General features: G+C 40.9%; 1 protein-coding gene across 2 annotated transcripts in view; it reads left to right on the top strand.

The window, feature by feature from the left end:
• The first annotated feature begins 2,988 nt into the window (after positions 1 to 2,988).
• The window catches only part of PASD1 (PAS domain containing repressor 1), a 47,324-nt gene continuing 30,401 nt past the window's right edge, over positions 2,989 to 19,911 (top strand). Inside the window, exons 1-7 of one of the 2 annotated variants that reach the window (XM_042480495.1) lie at positions 2,989 to 3,088; positions 7,817 to 7,873; positions 9,771 to 9,925; positions 11,096 to 11,187; positions 14,003 to 14,092; positions 15,731 to 15,851; positions 17,354 to 17,467. In XM_042480495.1, the coding sequence (XP_042336429.1) occupies positions 7,842 to 7,873; positions 9,771 to 9,925; positions 11,096 to 11,187; positions 14,003 to 14,092; positions 15,731 to 15,851; positions 17,354 to 17,467 (604 nt within the window). In that variant the 5' untranslated portion in view covers positions 2,989 to 3,088; positions 7,817 to 7,841. Of the gene's footprint in view, positions 3,089 to 7,816; positions 7,874 to 9,770; positions 9,926 to 11,095; positions 11,188 to 14,002; positions 14,093 to 15,730; positions 15,852 to 17,353; positions 17,468 to 19,911 lie in introns of those variants that run through there. The other variant, XM_042480496.1, reaches the window with a different exon arrangement.

The following is a 19,911-nucleotide window of genomic DNA, read 5'->3' on the forward strand; positions in this document are numbered from 1 at the left end:
TTTGAATAAATGTTGCCAAGATAACTTAGGACTGTCAAAAATTGGAAACAACCCGAAGGCACATAAGAATGACAACCCTCTATACTTTCCAATTTAGAAACCCCAGTAATGATTATAAATAGCAATATATCACAACAGGGGAAAGCTGTGCCCTGTTTGCTTGTCTTTCTTTTGCAGAGGTGCTGCTAAAGGTTGGTTCATGGCCCTTGTTTTCCCTTCGTATGGGTCTTTATACTTGGACTAGATAGGCCTTCAACTAGAGGACATCTTCAAATAAAGGATGGTCTTCTGGCAGTTCTTCTGTAAATTGTAAAGATTTAAAATTTTTAATATTGTAAAGATTGTAAAGCAGGACACATGGCCACTTTGAGGGAAAGTCAACTATGGAAACCCCAGGTATAGTTTTGCCACTGAGCTGTTAGTATCTAAACATTTTCTCCCTGAAAGTAACTTCTAATAAACGTTCTTTTAAACAACACACACCCCACACTGCATTTTTAACCAGAGTTTAAGGAACTGAATATAGATTTTAAACACCAACGTTCAATCAATCAGTGCACTAAGATAAAGAACTAGAAACAAAACTACCTTTATCTGTTGGGTACAAATCATGACAAATTATACAGTTGTCCAATGAGATTATATTTTACTTTTTCCTTCTAGCTGCAAAAATGTCTATATATTGCATTAGATGCAGTGATAGCGGTTAAGATGATATATCCGATATAAATACACAATTGCAAGTTTGAGCACGTTATCTTATGAAACTTTTCTGACGTATCTTAAGTCAATGCTATTTTAAGCGCCAGCTTAAAACGAGATGGTGAATACTTAGGGCTCCACGTAGCCCTAAACTGTTTAATCCAGTTAAGAATATTTTGACCTTATTTGTACCATCTAGGTTAGTTCTTTTTACGGCTCCACATTTTGCTGCATCATGCTCAGAAGCCTGTGCGTCTTGTAACAAGCGTTTTTACACACGAAGCCATACTTTTCATTCATGCACTCTTTCCTCCCTTGGGCAACCGGACAAATAAACATCAATTCCAGCTTTCTAATCTATCTGCCTGCCTAGCTCTCTTCACCCAGATAATTTAATGTGATTTGAACACTTCAAGTTGACTCTAATATAAATGCTAATTAATTCCTGTTGTTATTACATTGCAACCTTAATAATTAAGTGAACTGTGTTCTCCTTGAATGAAGAAGACAATAAATAACTATACCCCCAGCTTTCTGGAATATGTACATAGAGAGATCTTGTAGCACCTTTGAGACTAACTGAAAGAAAGAAATTGGCAGCAAGAGCTTTTGTAGACGTCAGTCTACTTCCTCAGATGCATTTCTTCCTTTCAGTTAGTGTCAAAGGTGCTACAAGATCTCTCTGTGTACTGAGTCTCTAGACTAACACAGCTATATCTTTGAAATCTATGTTAATATGTTGATCTTTACTATTCTCTGCAAAAGTATCTTCTCTGAACACATACCCTCCAACATTTCACATAGGAAAACTGGGACATGTGTGGCCAAGCAACATCAGAGTGGGGTCAATATGGCAAAAGTTATTAATGAGGAAGAATATAGGAGAGTCTGCAGAAGTTTGCTTTTGCCTGAGCCTACTGGGAAGGGCAAGAGTCCATCTACTCCTTTACACTCTTTCCTCCTGAGTTAACTGTGGTCAGACTACTTTGAACTCATTTTGCAGCAACTGAAATAAGCTGAAAAAGTGGGACAACAGGGCATTAATCTGGAGTGTCCTTGCCAAACTGGGGCAGTTGGAGGATATATGAGCATATAAACATTGTTTGTCCTCACCCCAAAAGCTAGGTATTTATGGATCACAGGTTCCAAAATCTCCCAGCCAGTCCAGCCAATGGCTAAGTAAGCTTGAAGATTCTGGGAATTCGGCATAGTTCATAGAACATTTGTACAATAATCCATCATACAATACTTGGAAATGTTATAGATTGCTTCAAAAGCATTAACAAAAACCAAGCTGCCTAATAACACAGAAAACAGAATTGATAGATCAGGGGAAATGTTTGAAAGACTCGTCATTTGCAGGCAGAACTGAAAATGGTTTACCTACCTTGGGAAGGGATGACACATTAGGATGGCCATATACAGTATGTACTTTATGGAGGACAGCTCATTTCCTGAAGGTGCCCTCTGTGTCAGAGTGACCTTTTATAAGGGCTATTTACTCTAGGTCTGGTTTAACAGTAAAAAAACACAAAACCATTCAGACTTCAGGGAACACAACAGTAACATTATACAGATCTTCAAAAGAAAAAGAAAAAGGAACTATATCCAGCTGAACATCGTTGGAAAACTCTAGCAGTCTTTATGGGAGGTGACATTCCCTGGATCGGTGTTTAAAGTGGGGTTTAATGCTTATCTGGAAATCTTGTCAACCTCAGCTTTGCATAACTGGGGGCTTAAAGGTGAATCAAGAAAATACATTAGCACAGAATGTCTGGTTTCCTACCAAGTTCACAGTGAGAGCAGTTCAATTCAACTCTATATAAAGCTCCAGAAGGCTTAGTGACAAAGGTACTTAAAGTTCTCGATCTCCCTGTACATAATTCTGCATGGAGTGACTTAAGAGTGCTGACCTTAGATAATGTCTTCAGTGCTTCCACATTCATTGAGGAATAGCTCTCCAGATAAGCCTTTTTGAAGAAGAAGTCTAAGCACCTGGCCTTTTGTATTTAGTTTTGTCTAAATAATGGTGTTTTAGGATAATTAGTTTTGAGAAGTGTGTGCAACTTCAATTTCATTCTGCTTACCTCTGTAAATAAAATAAAGAAACGCCCTAGGTTATACATTTTCATGTATATATGTCTGTTCAAACCCGCTCCCCATTTGAAGTCTGCTTCTGGCTACCTGGATGTGTCTTTAAACTTAAGCCTTGCCAGGGAGAGGTATATTTTGCTACCTCGAAATATAATAGGAGGGTGTGCTAAAACTCAACTTACTTTTTCTTCTAGGTTTCGTTTCTTCGCCATCTTTACTTTAATGGTTTTAATAAGGTGCACACTTATCATACCCTGCCATCCAGGACTGATGAATCTAAGGGATAGAACAGGTATTATTATTATTATTATTATTATTATTATTATTATTATTATTATTATTATTATTATTATATTAATCTTTATTTATGAAGCGCTGTAAATTTACACAGCGCTGTACATGCAGTCTTTTTAGTTAGACGGTTCCCTGCCCTCGGGCTTATAATCTAAAAAGACATGACACAGAAGGAGAAGGGAGTGGTGGAAGGAGAGGGAAAGAGGTCCAGCAGTTCCTCTCTACCTCCGAGGCCTGGACCAAGGCAGATGGACTGGAGGGAGGGCTTGGCTTCAAAATGGAAGGTTAATCTTCTTCCAGGGAAAATACATACTCTCAAGTAGGATAATGCATATACAGTACATAGCAATACAGGAAATGGTTTAATAAACAGGCACCAAAAGAACATCAAATAGTAAGCGACAATTTTGCAATGCCTGGGAAGGCTTCTCTGAACAGGATGGTTTTCATTTTGACTCAGTTATTTGCTTCCTATATCTCAGATACCTTCCTCATCTGGTGCTCCTCCCTTTTTTAAAATGAAGGGCGCTGCTAGTAAAAAGCTATGGATATGGTTTGGAAAAGTTACCTTTTAGGAATACAACTCCCAGAATGTCCAAATTATATTTTTCAGTATTGGAACTAACAGTCTTTTCACAGATATACACCCTTCCCCATGCCTAGCTTACCCATAAACTTTGTGCGTATCAGTATCATAGTTATTAAAAAGTAAGAAAGGGAAAAAAATCAATTATTTTAGTCCAAATAATTGGAGTAAAAGGAAAACCCCAAACTGATTTATTTCAGATCACTGGTTGCTAGTCTACTATTTGCTCCTCCTTGCCCTGCCCTAGACTAGTCAGAAACTCTAAAATACTATTAGCAAATCAGAACGTAGAAGTTTTAAAAGTAATATTTTTCTCTTTAGCAAGCACTTCCTTCTTGTAAACTTTGTGTACAGTCAGTTATAGACCCATGTACATACATATGAGCACTTTAAGAGCAGCATTGTACATTATGATAGTTGTATAAAGCCAACAGTGTTGGTGTTATTTAAAGGAATGCATAAAGTATAGAACTGCCTGTGTGTCTATGTCTTTAAATACTGACAGGCACACATCTGGAAAACTGTATTTTATTTCCCACATTTTAGGCATTTGCTGTGAGGAAAGCACTAGGTTATCACAGAGATACCCCCCCTGCAATAGGTATAATGTGGGAAATTGCCTACATGAGTTTAAATGAGGATGTGTCTTGCATTTATTATGTGTTTGTGGCAGGGAACACCACTGTGATGTGTAGCGATGTGCTGTTGTTCCAGTTCTCTCAGACTAGAGTCACTTCTATAGAGACGAGAAATCTAAAAACTTTTCAATGAATTTTGAAACGGATTCGGCTGCACCCTTGGAATAGCACTGCAAAGTTTTTAAAATGGCACTGGGAGTAGGCCCATGTCTTTATGTGTATCTTTAAACACATATATACACTCATTTGGGGACCGTAATTTGGCCAAGAATTCTAGCCACCATGGATCCCTCCGGGGAGAAAGGCGGCACATAAATGAAATAAATAAAAACAAAATATGGTGCACATCCAAAAATTCTTAAGAGGTGTGTATATATAGGTGGAAGATGGTTGGTGTGGGCTTTCCTTATTGGCTTGGTATAGTCCTGTTGTGTACAACTTACACAGCTATTAAACCACTAGAAGCTATGGTTGCTGTGCAGCAAAACAATATTTGGTTGCCCCCACCTAAAAAGATTCCTGGGGCTCTGGGTGTGGTACTGTGGATTCATCAGTGAAAGTGCGACAGAGCTTTTGGGATTCTGGTTGGCTTCTTTTAATGGGGTGGGTATGGTTCCAATGGAAATTTCATGATTAGCTCTGGCTGGATTTTTTCTTTTCTTTTTCTAATGGGTGGATTCTTCCTAGTAGCACAGGCACTGGTGAAATAAAAGGGCGTGGGACCAGATTGTGGCTTGGGTGTCTGTCCTGGCCTGTCTGGCATATCAGGAATGTGATTTCTCATCATTCGTCTGGCCTAGCGAATCTAATCCACCTCACCAATTATGCGCTAATCTTAAAGTGACCTTTAAGTGTTCAAAAACTCAGAGAAGTGGGGATGAAACATAGGGCCAAAACACACTGCAGAAATAACACTTCCCTAGGTTGTTGCATGTCTTCCAGTGCACTTCTATGGTCATCTTCCAGTGGCTGCACTGGAGGACCTGCAGATTCCTAGAAAGGTATTCTCTCAGGTTAAAAAATAGTTTTTAAAAAATGATCTGTTGTTGTCCCACTTTCATGGGGAGTCCTGCACCCCTAACCCCCCCAGTGACTGTGGAGGGCCCACTGAATTTCTGATATAGAAAGGTGAAACTTTTCTCATTATTCTTTCCATGTAAAAATTATTATATGGTCCATTCTATGCTGAATTTTTATTCAGTTTTCTTTTTTTTTAAAAAAAGGGTTCTTCTCCTTCGGAAGCTTTCAGACATATAAAAACATGTTCATTCATAAGGGAAACATCTGGAATCCAATGGTACCTGGTGTTCCCATATCATTGGGGGTGAGCTTTAAATCCAGGCTTTAAAAGAGATCTTCCTAAATAGTTTCAGTGCCTTGGACAGCTCCTTTAAACCTAGTTTTGAAGGCCTCGGGGGCCAGTCCCACTGGGCATATAATGTGATGTATATCACTGCGATTTTTTTCCCCGAGTCGTAATCATAGAATCATAGAATCGTAGAGTTGGAAGAGACCACAAGGGCCATCCAGTCCAACCCCATTCTGCCATGCAGGAAATCCAAATCAAAGCATCAAATCTGACCCATCGTTCCCATTAAAAATGGGTGCAAACAGACCTGTTTTTTACCTCTGTTTTCGTTCCCATTGGTATTTTCCCTATGGTAATTTGAAGAGGGTTATTTTGCTCCCCATTCCCATTGCCCTTCTGGAACTTCTTTTTTTAAAGCAGCTGTCAATCAAGCGCCTAAGCGCTTGACGTCACAGCCAATCGGTCGCTTAGGCGCTTTTCCCCACGGGAAGGGGAGGAGGGAGCCTCTATTCCCCTCAAATCTATTCTCTGGAAGAAAGAAGGGGCCTTTATTCGCCCTAAAGAGAGAAGGAGCCTCTATTCACCCTTTGCGTCCCAGGCTCTTCTGTGTCTCCCCAGACTTCCTCTGGAAGAGAGAAGGAGCCTCTGTTCCCCCCCAAATCCCTTTACATCCCAGGCTCTTCTGTGTCTTCCCATAGTTCCTCTGGGAAAGAGAGAAGAGGAGCCTCTATTTCCCCCAAATCCCTTTGCTTCCCCCATTGCTCCCTGGGCTGTTCGGGGGGCAATCAAGCAGACATGTACTGCAAAGCCCATCTGCTGCTCAGGTGCTCAGGCAGAGGCAAAAAAGGAAAAAAAATAATATTAATAGTTTAAAATGGTGTTCAATGGCTCTCCTCACACATCAGTCTATGAATGTGGAGCAGAGGGGAGGTTGCAGGGGGAGTAATGTGTTTACTGCGTTTGGAGCTCAATGTAGCATGATTGCCTTACCCTGCTTCCCAATCCACTGGGGGGAAAGACTATGTGAACGGGAGAAAATGGCGCTGGTAATGCAGGAAAGAGAACAAGCGTGTGACACTCCCAGGCCAGCCCCTTGAGCACTGCTCCTCCCACCCCTAAGTTCCTGAATTGGACACCCTTTCGTTCCCATTCGTATGCCGTGAATCAGACTCAGGAGGCACAGGAAAACTCGCTGAAAATGCACTGTTAAATTAAACTGGTTTATCAACCACTGATTCAGGTTTTTTCAGGATAATTCGATCACATGGGAGTCAGATTTCAATTCCAATGGGAATGATATTGGAGCGATGCGGATCGAATGCACGCTCAAATGGGAACGATACACCCATGATTCACATCCTGATCCGCATTATAAGCCAGTGGGAATGGGGCCTTGGATTTAATTTATCACCCCACTGACATAGGATTCACCAACCCCTGCTGGTTGAAACAATGTGAACATGCTAGTGTTAGCCTTCTCCATCTCACGTTTTGTCACTCTTCTCAGATGGGGAGTGACAAATCTGAATTGGAACAAATCTGAACATAGGCTACTTGTGAATATTAATACTAATATTAATTTGACATGCTTTCCAGATGAGAAAATAAGGTAGTAGTCATTATTCACATATAGGCCAGCACTGCCACCAGGTTGTTGCAAGCTGACCTATCACTTTTTCTTGCCAGTGGGAATGGCTAACCTTATTGGAAATGTCCAGACAGCAGGTTTAACATTATATCTGAACTGGGGGTCCTGGTTTGTCATTCACAAATAGAAAACTGGTAACAAAACTCTAGCTGAAGTATTTGAAATATTAGTAGATCAACAAAGCTAGTTCGGTTATAAAATGAAGCTGTTGCTTTGTGATGAGTTGTGGCTAGTTTAGCCACTGCTGAGGATATTTTTCTGTCCATTTCGGTCCTAGGGGTGGGGTAGGTCCAAAACTTGTGGATATTATTTTATGGTCTACGATTCTCAGAATCCTACAGCCAGCATGGCTGTTGGTCACGTCACCTGGGGAGTTGTAGTCCAAAAAAGTAAATTTCTCCAAACTATGGGTAGGCTATCAGTCTAAAAAAAGCCACCCAATAAATACAAAAACAGTGATGTGATGAGGACGCCACCAGTTTCAGGCATTAAGCAATGTTTCTTGGGCCTCCAAAAATATGACCTTTGTTTTACTTGCATTCCAGAACTCTGCATTTTGTAAACGAGCTGATGGACGAAGATGAGAAGGACAGGGCAAAGAGGTATGAGATGGAAGTATGCACAATTGTAAGCGGGGCTACTTACCAGTTGGTTTATACCTGAAAATGTAGCTGCCACTGTGCCTCTTCTAATAGCAGTGTCTCCAGCCCTAAAAGATACAACTGGAAAATAAGAATCTTCTTTCTTTCTTTTAAAAAATATTTATATCTCACTCCACATCGTACGCTCTCCAGGCAGCATACAAATAAAAACAAATTTAAATGAATTTAAAATTTTAACACAGTGAGAAATAATTTAACAGCCTAAAAGCATATTACTCAATTTAACAATTATAACAAATTAAAACAATTTAAACTCACATACCAGTACAGATTTGGGCAAAATTGTTAGCTCTCCATTAGGCTTTAATAAAAATCCATATTTTAACTTGGTGCTGGAGCGAAGCCAACATTGGCACCACATGGACTTCCTTATTTCTTATTCTTTAGAAGAGTAGACAGCATAGCATGTGAAATTCCATTCATTTTCATCATGCCTAACAAGGCATAAGAGAGCCAGCATGGCATTGTGGTTTAGGTATTAAGCTAGGACTCTGGGAAACTAGAGTTCAAATCCCTGCTCAACCATGGAAGTGCACTGGGCAAGTTACACTCTCTCAGCCTTAGAGGAGGGCAATGGTAACCTCCTCTGAACAAATCATGCCAAGAAAACTCCATGATTAGAGTCACCATAAGTCACAAACTATAGTCAGCCCTCCATATCCATGGATTTTTTTATCCATGGATTCAAGCATCCATGGCTTGAAACTATTTTAAAAATATATACATTCCAAAAATCAAACCCTGATATTGCCATTTTATATAAGAGACACCATTTTATGTTGTCATTGTATTTAATGGGATTTGAGCATCCATGGATTTTGCTATCCACAGGGGCCCAGGAACCAAACTCAAGTGGGTACCAAGTACCCACTGTATTTAAAGGCACATTAAAAACAACAACAAAGCTTGTCTGAGGATAAAGTGATAAGATATCATTAGCCTCTAATATAGGCAAAGAGATCCAGTGTGGCATAATGGTTTGAGTGCCTGACTGCAATTCTGGAGACCAGGGTTCGATTCCCAGCTTGGCCGTGAAACTCACTGGGTGACCTTGGGCAAGTCATATGCTCAAAGCCCTAGAGGAAGGCAGTGGCAAACCTCCTATGAAAAAATATTGCCAAGAAAACCCCTTTAGGATCGTCATAAATCAGAAACAACTTGAAGGCATACAGCAGTAACAAAAATCTGATCCTTGGAAACTAGGAATTAATGGCTGGAAATGTAGACCTTATGCACACATTCAACACTGGAATTGCTGAAGTCAGGTCACTGGCTTTTAAAGAGCTTTTGTTTAGGAGCATAAGAATTATAAAGTCCTGAGGTATTAGAAGATGGATGATAGTGCAGCATCTCATTTCCAAGCCAGATCCCTCCAGGAAATTTGTCTCCAATGACAGGGTTGTTGTGCCTGTGAAGAAGGAACTTCAGTTTACCAGACATGACCTTCCCATCAGTCAGGTTGCAGCTCTTTTCTCAAATGTCAGAGGCTGGGAGGTGGCAGAATAATTTTGGAGGAGAGGATTGTGTGCCAAGTGGCCTGTTTTGCAATCCCAAAGTTATCCTTGCTGAGGCTAGTGGAGGATATCTCAGCCAGCAGTCTGATGGGAGATTCAAGCGCTGATCCAGTTAGCCTTTTGTACATAGCATGGAAGAGCGATCATCCTTGTGCTCTTCATCTGAGACAGCAGAATGTCTTGGGCTGGACCTGCCATTTTTTCTAGTGGGACTGAGCAATCTTGGTTCAACTCCCCACTTCCCTGCCCTCAAGCCCAATTTGACAAATTCTTCCGTTATCCCTTCATTACTTTCAGTGTCCTTTTGTGTTGTCATTGACTAGGGCATCGCGCAACAAGTCAGAGAAGAAAAGAAGAGATCAGTTCAATGTCCTCATTAAGGAGCTGTGCACCATGCTGCAGGGTCATGGCCATCCTCTCAAAATGGACAAATCCACCATACTGCAGAGGACCATCGACTTCTTACAGAAACAGAAAGGTATTTGAATGGCGTGCCAGCTGTGTGCCTTCGCAGAAGGGCTGTTTAATGCTTAGAATTAATTTTAAAATGTAATCTAGAAACAAACTAACAGAAACGAAGCCCATACAATCAGATTATCTGTTCAATTCTATCAAGAGAAAGTGCTTTTTAAAAAATCTTTAGAATTATTTTTTTAATTCTTCAGTAGAGAAAATTCTCATTAGCAAACAAAATGTAGAGATGACATATTTTAAAATTATTTTATAGATTACTGCCATTCTGATATCGTGAGTGAATTTTTCTGAGAGCAGGTTTCCATGTCTTATCTAAATGCCTCCTCACTGACTTACAGTAGACTGTGAATCTATCAGCATTTACTGCAGATTTTAAAATGAAGTGCAGTGCTTTGCAGTTGTTTTCCTCTTAATGGGTTTCTTTCAGATAATACAAGCATAGCAAAGTATTGGACAGGGACAATGTGCATACTTTGGAGGACAAATTGTTTTGAAAATAAGAAAGTGTTCTTTAAAATGCCAGGGCATTGGTACAAGGAAAAGAATAGGCCTTGAGGTTACTTGGAAGGATTTGAACATTTCTTATCACTTGCTACCTGTCCCTTAAAACTGGAATATATCAAAGGTTGATGCTGAGGCCTTTTGTTTGCATCTCCTTTAGAAGCAATTCCAAAACTATACCAAAAGCATTGACAATTAGTGCAGTGCACACCCTCCAACTGTCCAAATTTGCTACAGACAATCCTGATTAATCCTCTGTCATCATACATTTTCAGCTGCTTTTAAATGTCCCAGTTTCTCTCTCCTCCTCCCACTTTCCTCTTTTAACCTCAGCTTACTTCAATTGATGCAAAATGAATTCAAAATTGAAAAGCAATTTGCACTTAGTTAACTCAGGAAGGAACAGAGAAAGGGCAGAATCTTGCCTTTCCCAGTAGGCTTAGGCAAAAACAAAATGCTGCAGCCTTGCCTAGTCTGTGTGTTCATCCTTTTCAGTAACTTTAGCCATCTTGACCACACTTGGATGTTTCTTGGCCACATGTGTCAAACCAATGTGGTTTGTGAAATCATGGAGGGTATGTGCATTGTCATGTGCCTTCATGTTGAATCCTGCTGCTCTACACAAAACCATATTCGTTACTGGGATCTTCTTCATTGCTCCTTTTTCTTTCAGAAATCACAGCACAGACAGAGGCCTGTGAGATTAGACAAGACTGGAAGCCTTCATTTCTTAGCAATGAAGAGTTCACACAGTTAATGTTGGAGGTAAGATGGAATGTGGGTTGTATAAAGTGAGATGACTAAGAAGGATGTTTGAGGCTCTTTGCCACTAGGCCATACATCCCAATGCCTGTCAAAAGGTGTTAGAAAACCACATCTTGCTTAATACAGGGTGTTATCCACCAGCAGCTTTATGTGGGTGACAGTGTGGCCTCAATTTCACTCCATTCATTCATTTTAGACAACATGGGCAAAAAGAACCTATGTCACACTATTAGACAGCACACACAATGTAGGTGAAGATTGGAAGAGTACGATCTGGAAGTAAATCTCTCGATTTTTCTCCAGGTCTGTCTTGAGGAGCCAGTTGTTACAGCAGAACATAAAAGTATGTCCAGCCCTTGTGGTTTGTACAATCACACATTTCTAGTTCCTCACATGTGTACTGTGGGGTCTGAGACTTTCATAAACTGTACTCTTGAATTTCCTAAACCAGAGGAATTAGGGGGTTTGCTTACATACTTATTTGGAATGAGCATTCTTCAGACTTTTATATAAAATCTGCAGTTTTCTGCTTCAAATGTTTATAGAAAATTCTGCACTAGAAGAGTTTGTTGCCATATTTTCCTCCTTGCAAACAAGACATTTCTCTGCATGTTAAAGCAAGAGCTCCCATCCCTTTCAGACAATTCTCTGTTCTGTTTCCTCCACTAAGGTTTAAAGGGTGTGCACTGGCCTAGAATTGCAGTGCCTTTATTATTTCCTTCTCATTGAGATGTGGTGACTCACCTTCTTTGGAAAAGTCTGTCTGTTTACCTCCATCTGCAAATGCCTCTTGCTGAACAAGTTGATCCATTGCAGTTTAATCAAAACAAGCTCCTGCCTCACAGGAGCCCTTTATAGGCTTTACTTGCAGCAGGTGCCTATTTCATAAAACCTCTCTGCCTTGACATCTATCTAGCTCTTTACATTTAGCATTCTTTTAATGATCTCCATGTCTGGTTCAGGGGCAAAATACATGAACAAGTAAAAACAAATGAACAAGCCAGTATGATGTAGTGGTTTGTGTGTTTGACTAGGACTTGGGAGACCAGCATTCAAATTACTGCTCAGTCATGGAAATCCACTGGGTGACTTTGGACACGTCACATTCTCACAGCCCCAGAGGAATACAATGGCAATTTTCTTCTGAACAAATCTGGCCAAGAAAACCCTGTGATAAGGTTGTCATAACTTGAAGACATACAACTGTAACAGAAAAAGAGAGAGAGAGACAACTGAGATGCTGAGTACCAGCTCCACAATCTTCCTACATTGCTCTATGCTGATTAGGTTAAATTTGTAGGACAACACTGGCTGTCATCTTGGGAAAGTGTTGCCATCCATACCACACACAAGAAAACTTCCAGCCATATTCTTCACTGGAAAACCATCAGAGATGTGTTCAGTAGAAAGGGAAGGAGGAAACTCAATTACTCAGACCAAAAAAAACTGAAAACTTTTGCTACTGTCTACATCCAAAGTTCCTCATTGCATAGCTTTAAAAACTGCTGTTGGGAATTTTATAGGCTTTGTGCTTTCCTCTCTTTCCTTAAGTGCCCAGGAGAAATGGGAGAGACATTCATGATTGTAAGAAGCAAATCTGAATAATGAACTGGGACTCCAGGAGTCGAGAGTTTGAAGGTTCAGCCATGGAAATCCACTGAGTGAGCTTGGGCAAGTTGCACTCTCTCAGCTTTAAAGGAAGACAATGGCATACCTTCTCTGAATAAATCTTGCTAGGAAAGCGCCAGGATAAGGTTGCCATAATCGGAGTTGGCCTGAAGAGACATAGGCTGCATCTGCACTGCAGAAATAATGCAGATGGACACCACTCTAACTGCTATGGCTCAATGCTATGGACATCTGGGATTTGTAGTTTTTTTTGTCACACCAGAGCTCTCTGACAGTGAAGTCTAAATATCTCACAAAATTATCTTTTGAGGCTGGCTAATGAGCAGATGTGAGTGAGGAAAAATGGCTTTGGACTGCCAATGTTCACAGAAGGTAGCGCTTGGTATGAAGTGGGAAAGGAGAGGCAATCCTGGGAACAGGGTTGTTGTGATTCAAAGCTGAATAAGGCACAAGCATGCAAAACTGTGGGCTTTCAATATATTCTGTAACCAAAAATTGCTTCAGTCTTATCAACATAGTTATGCTATAAACAACTTTAGTTTCCTGAATTAAGTTTTCTAAACTTACTGAAGCTACGTATATTTCTAAAATGAAGTCTGCCAGAACATGTTGCATATGAATTTACCGTTTGTACTCCCTGGTGACACAATTAGGACTTTGCGTAGATTGTAATGTTACATTTAGTTAAAGTTTCTTTTTTTTTTTTTTCCCTTGCTCTTCACCAAAAAAAAAAAAAAAAAAAAAAGGGAGAGGAACTCCCAGAGCAGCTTACAGAACTCAGTAATAAGACATCTCTTGCCCCCAGGGCCTACAAATTTTAAATTCATGAGACACAAAGAAAGGGAATGAGAAGGTAAAGGTAAAATGCAGCCTGAATTTAGTTGCTGAACTGGATGGGAAAATAACTATTCTGGATCCAGTTTCAGTCAGTTTTGGATCCTGTCTATTCTTATTCTGGGTTGGCATGTTCTTTGATTAACTGGTTTTTGATTTTTGGTTTTGTCTGTTCTGCTTTTCCCTTTTTCTTTTCCTTTTGTCCATAAATTCATTTTAACTGGAACCAAGTAATACTGTATTGGGTTTTAATGTTAAGAACGTAGGCTAGGATTGCAGAACTCAAAGTAATGTCCTTATAAACAGGATGCATGTAAATGTAGTTCTGAATTATTCCTTTTCTTCTCTCTAGGCACTGGATGGGTTTCTCATTGCACTTACCACTGATGGGATTATTATTTATGTGTCTGATAGCGTTTCTTCTCTTCTTGGACATTTACCGGTAAGTTGTGTCTGAACGTTTCTCTGTTAACATTAGAATTATAATCCTCGAACTATGGGTTAGCACTGCAAAGGTGTTGGGAAACAATCTTTTCCTCCATTTTTTCTGTTAAGGAAAATTACAGAAAGAGCAGTAGGAAAATGCATGAGAGTGAGGATAATGTGTGTAAATGTTGTGTAGAGGAACAGCTGAAGGATAAAAACATTGGCTGGAACCCTGTATAGGAGATGCACATGCGTAAGCACCTTGGTTCTGATGGTACACACTGAATACCAGCCCATCCCCTCCATCCTCACTAGGCATCAGCCACTGTGAGTGACAGGGACCTGTTCTCCTGTCACTTGCCATTTCCACTCCATGAGTGATCTCTGGTGCGACAAGCAGCAGGACTCCTTTCATGCTTCCCCCTTGCGCCAGAGGGGTGTGTTGGAAATGCCATCAGCTGCTACCTAACAAGGGCACAGACTCATAGGATCATAGAGTTGGAAGAGACCCCAAGGGCCACCCACCTCCATTCTGCCATGCAGGAATACCCAATCAAAGCACCCCCAACAAGTGGCCATCCAGCCTCTGTTTAGAAATCTCCAAAGAAGGAAACTCCACCACACTTTGAAGCAGCTTGTTCCACTGTCAGTCATGATTCCCATTGCTCACAGGGGCTGATTCCTGGTCAGTGGAGACTAGGAGACTTTCATGTTCCGTACATAACCCCTATGTAAGGATCCTGAATATGTAATAGTCATGAGTGCGTAACTCTAAATTATGCATTTATCACTGCCATACAGGATTCTGGCCAATATAAGCAACATAGGCACAGACAAAGGTTTTCCAGAGACTTGGCTGAGGGTTAATAGAGCTCCTGTTAGCCATGCATCAATGCATTCATAGAACGATAGAGCTGGAAGAGACCTCCAGGGCCATCTAGTCCAACCTCCTGCCATGCATTAAGCCCCTTCCCCCACTGCCTTCAGTTTTGTTTCTAGAAGCACTACAAAAACTTGCACAGCTTTTTGACTAGAGACTATAGCAAGACAGGGAAAAAATGGATATAGTTTCCCTTAATTAGCATCAACATTAACATACTCTCATCATATTTGTGAAAAAGCCCTAGGAAAAAGGGATTTACAGGACTTACAGGATGTACACAAATGAGTTCTTGTAAGGAATGATGGAATATAGGAATATGAAATGACTGACGCATTACTTGACTAGAAACCCTGGCCCTACATAATCCCACACAATTCTGTCTGTTATGATTTATTGATACGTACATAGGTTGTAACAGATTCACATGACAAAAAATATGCTAGGAATTAGTAATATTTTGACAGATTCACATTGGATATATATATATATATATATATATTGCTAACAAATTACTCTTTATGCATGGTTTTCTTTGAGCCACAGTTGAACGACAGCTTGCATATGTGAACATGGATGTATATGAAAACAGCATACATATAGCTTGTAGCCAGGGTAAATCAAAGTAGAATAGAAGCATTTTTGCACCATTGGCTAAGGAAATTCATTGTTTGCATGATAGTGAGATTTATGCATGTATGAAACAGCCCTTCATGTGTTGCAGTTCTTTTAATATTGTACCCCTGAACATGACAAAGCATTCTTTTGCATCAGTCAGATTTGGTGGACCAAAATATATTAAATTTTCTGCCTGAGTGTGAACAGAGCGATGTATACAAGCTGCTTTCTCCACACATGCTCATGACAAACCCTGTGGCAACAGATTTTCTGAACTGTAAGTGTCACTTTGTTTATTTTGGCTTTGATGGGGAGGAGGAGACATGGCAAGGCAATAAGATGTTGATGAAACCAGAATGTTATGAAGAATGTAGGTAGTTGGAACACATTACTCTCCTTCCGTCTTCCTTGTTTAATTTCTCACTTTTCTCCCATACAGGACCCAAAAACAGCTTACGCTCTTTGTTAAAACTTCATTCCTTCCAGTAGAACCATAGTTACCTTACTGGTTTAACACAGAATGGTTTCTAATAACGTTGGAAAAAGTTACTTTTGAAGGCTATCTCTGGTGGCATTTTTCAGGTTTTATGCCACTCTCTTGTCAACAGTCAGTCATTTAATATGTAGTGAAATGAGTTGATTTTATTATTTTAAAACAAGTTAATGCCAATGTATCACTTGTAAAATACTATGGTGAGTTACAGAAACAAACTACTTCTTTCTTTCTTTCTTTCTTTCTTTCTTTCTTTCTTTTTTTGGGGGGTGGGGGAAGGAGATTTCCAAGCTGTTGAGCCAAACATACTATAAGGGCCTGAACAGACAGGCCAAAATAAAGCTGCTTCAGGTCACTTTGGAGGTATGATGTTTAAATGATGCATGCGTCCCAAGAGTCCGGAAGCCACGCCAAAGCCATGCTCCATTCCTAAGGACTGGAGCGCAGCTTTGGCACAGCTTCTGGCCTCTTAAGATGCATGTGTCATTTAAACAGCAGACCTCCAAAGTGCCCCGAAGCAGCTTTATTTTGGCCTGTCTGTTTGGGCCCATAGACAGGATAAATAGTAGTAAAGGTTTAAGAACAAGCAACACAAGAAGAGGTTTGTTGGGTGAGGTGGAAAAGGTGTATCTAGTTCAGGATCCTGTTCCTTCCAGTGATCATAGCCAGTTTTTTAGAAGAGCAACACTTAGGGCCTGTGGCTTCTCATGCTACCCCAGCAGTGCAAGAAGGCAGCATGGCAGAGTGGTTCTCATGCCTTCACAGTTCCACTTTTTGGGCTTCCTATTTTTGCAAGAAGAACTGAATCTCTGTCTAAGGATTCTACATATGGTTTAATCGCCATGTAAGTACTGGTTAAGCCTGTAAAATAAACCCTCACTAGTTCTTAACTGGCACACAGGACTTGAGATATCTTCTGCCCTCTGCCCTATTTCAGACTTGAAGAGCTAAACTTCATAATCTTCAGACCCGAGTGATTCAGGGTGCAAAGTTAATCTAGACATTTTATTGAAGTCATAGAATAGATTCTTGTTTGGGGTAAATATTCAGAACTAAATGTTGCCAAGTGCAGTCTAATAGGCTTCATTCTCATTATGAGTTTTGGGACTACTTTGGAAACCAGAGGTGAAATGGCAAGGCTGCTATCTCTTATTAATTGAGTTTAAAACTATGGAGAGATTACCCTACACTATGATTTGTAAAGTATATTGCAGAAAAGTCTTTTAAAAAATGGACTGGTCAGTGTGGCTTGTGCTGTTTCAACGCATTCTGCTTCTTTCTTTCAGCTGAAAAACAAATAGAATTTTGCTGTCATTTAGCCCGAGGAAACTTAGATCCAAATGAACCCATTACATATGAATATGTGAAATTTGTAGTTGACTTCAAATATTTTACTCATGGTAAGTGTCTGGCTTATTCTTTTGTCTCTTTCTCATATGCTCAGAATTTTAAGATCAGTTTGTAGCAGAAGAGGTCTGTGATCCTAAAAGAGTGTTTTTTCCCCTGTTTGTCTTTTTGTTTGCTCATTTTGTTTATTTATTTAGAGACACCCTCCTCATAATCTGAGTTCCTGAGCTGTAGTTTAGTTAACATGTTCATAAATCCAGCACAGGTTATATCTTTTTGGAGATCTAGATTACATCTGATGATAGCAAGGTCCTTAGCCGCTTCTTGATAGGGCACTTTTGTACAGACTTTGGACTCCAAATGGTGGAAGCTTCCCTCTTTGTTTTAGCTCCCTTGATGGAAATGAACAGAGCAGAAAGTTTACAATTCTACCTGTAATGCATAGCTGAATGTAAAAAGGAAAGCTCATCTGATGTTTAGACCTACAAGTAGGCTATTTGAGACCGTGTCTTCAGACCTCACATGGAAATGTATCTGGGTGAATATGTTCTTTGTACTGCCTGAAGTTTAGATGAGAAACAAAGGCTGCATCTGCACTGCAGAAATGATGCGGTTTGACACTGCTTTAACTGCTGTGGTTTAATGCTATGGGATTTTGTGATCTGTAGTTTTGTGAGATACTTATCCTGCTCTATCAGAGGACTGTGATACCAGAACAAACTACAAATCCCAGAATTCCTTAGCATTGAGCCATGGAAGTTAAACCGGCATCAAGCCGCATAATTTCTGCAGTGTAGATGCAGCCCAAGTTTAGATGACACCAAGAGGCTTGTGGGGTGTGATTTGCCAATGTGGGTCATCAATAGTTTTCCAGTTTTTTCTCCCATCTGGGCCAATGCAGAACTCCATCCCCTGTCAGTTGCCCACCCTGAGGGAATATAGGAGTATATCACACGGAGCTTTTTGGGGATTTTCCGGCTCGGTTCCGACGTGACTGCACTTCCAACGATGCATTCACGTAGTAACGTGAATGTGTTATCAGACGCCATTCCTCTCTATGGGAGCTCCTTGCAAAGTGCTTCCGTAGTGATTCCAAAGTGAACCCTCATTTTGGTAAAACCGAAAAAAAAAGTGACTTCACAGAATTCGCTTCCAGGCTCCCTTCGATAGAACTTTGAATTGGTCTGGTGTGGAAAACCACTCCAATGTCACCCCCTTGGCCCCCTGCGTCCTGCTCCGTCATCTCCCTCCTCCTCCTGCATCATGCCATCTCTTCCTCTCTGCCAACCAGCCAATCCCATCATCCCCTGCCTTCTCCTTGACCCTGATTTGCTCTCCTCCTTTGCCTTGCCACCTATCCCATCATCCCCTGCATCCTCCTAGACCCTGATCTGCTCCCCTCCGTTACCCTGCCCACCAATCTCATCATCCCCTGTGCATCCTAGACCCTGATCTGCTCCCTCCGTTACCCTGCCACCAATCTCATCATCCCCTGCATCCTCCTAGACCCGATCTGCTCCCCTCCTTCAGCCGGGCTGCCTATCCCATCACCCCTGAGTCCTCCTAGACCCCAATCTGCTCCCCTCCTTCACTCTGCCGCCTATCCCATCATCCCTGGCATCCTCCTAGACCCCCATTGCTCCCCTCTTCAGCCTGCCACCAATCCCTCATCCCTGCATCCTCTACAATCTACTCCCCTTCTTCTGCCTACCACCAGTCCCATCATCCCTTGCCTTCTCCTCAACCCCGATGAAGGATGACAGCTAAGGAGGGGGCAGGGAAGAAGAGCAGTGTCCAGAGCCCCACTGAACATGTGCAAGGGTGCCGATTCGAATCATTGAACCCTCAAAGTATGCTCTAGTGTGGTAATACAATGTGCACTCACTCCACTTTGCTTGAATCTGCATCACGTGACTTGCTTGGAATTGAACTGACTTCGCTTCCCCCTCAATTCGGAAGGGCAACAGAAAGGCAACCAGGTGTGGTAAAACATCACGTTTTAACCTTAATTTGCATTGTTAGAACAGGAGTGACTGTGGATCTGAGCTGCAAACCCCCCAACGTGAGATAAGGCCCATAGTAAATCCTCTGGTATGGAACAAGGACCAGCCCATAGTAGGCAAAACACTCTGCAAGTCATTTTTCTTCTCCCTCCTCTGTTTCCACCTGGCAACTATACTAGCATTCTGTTTTCTGTTTCCTTCCTCTCTGCTTCCCCATCACCTAATTTTTTAATTACCTGTTCATGGCCCAGTTTCACAATCTCTCCGCTTATAACAGCAGTGCGTCAACAATCCTGCAATCGCCTTCCCTATAAAACAAGCGTTGTGTTCAACATTTTAAAGTAAAGGGTTTTATTGCCTTGCATTTTATTGGCATCATGTCTGTAATCCTGTTTTGGAGAAAGAATGGGCATTTACCACCCAAACAGGAAGGTTTGGGAAGCGTTCTCTTTACTAACACAAAGAAAAGAAACATCTCATTTTTCCTGTAGGTA

The sequence above is a fragment of the Sceloporus undulatus genome, chromosome 7, assembly GCF_019175285.1.
Source record: "Sceloporus undulatus isolate JIND9_A2432 ecotype Alabama chromosome 7, SceUnd_v1.1, whole genome shotgun sequence".
In the NCBI taxonomy this organism is placed as follows: Eukaryota; Metazoa; Chordata; class Lepidosauria; order Squamata; family Phrynosomatidae; genus Sceloporus; species Sceloporus undulatus.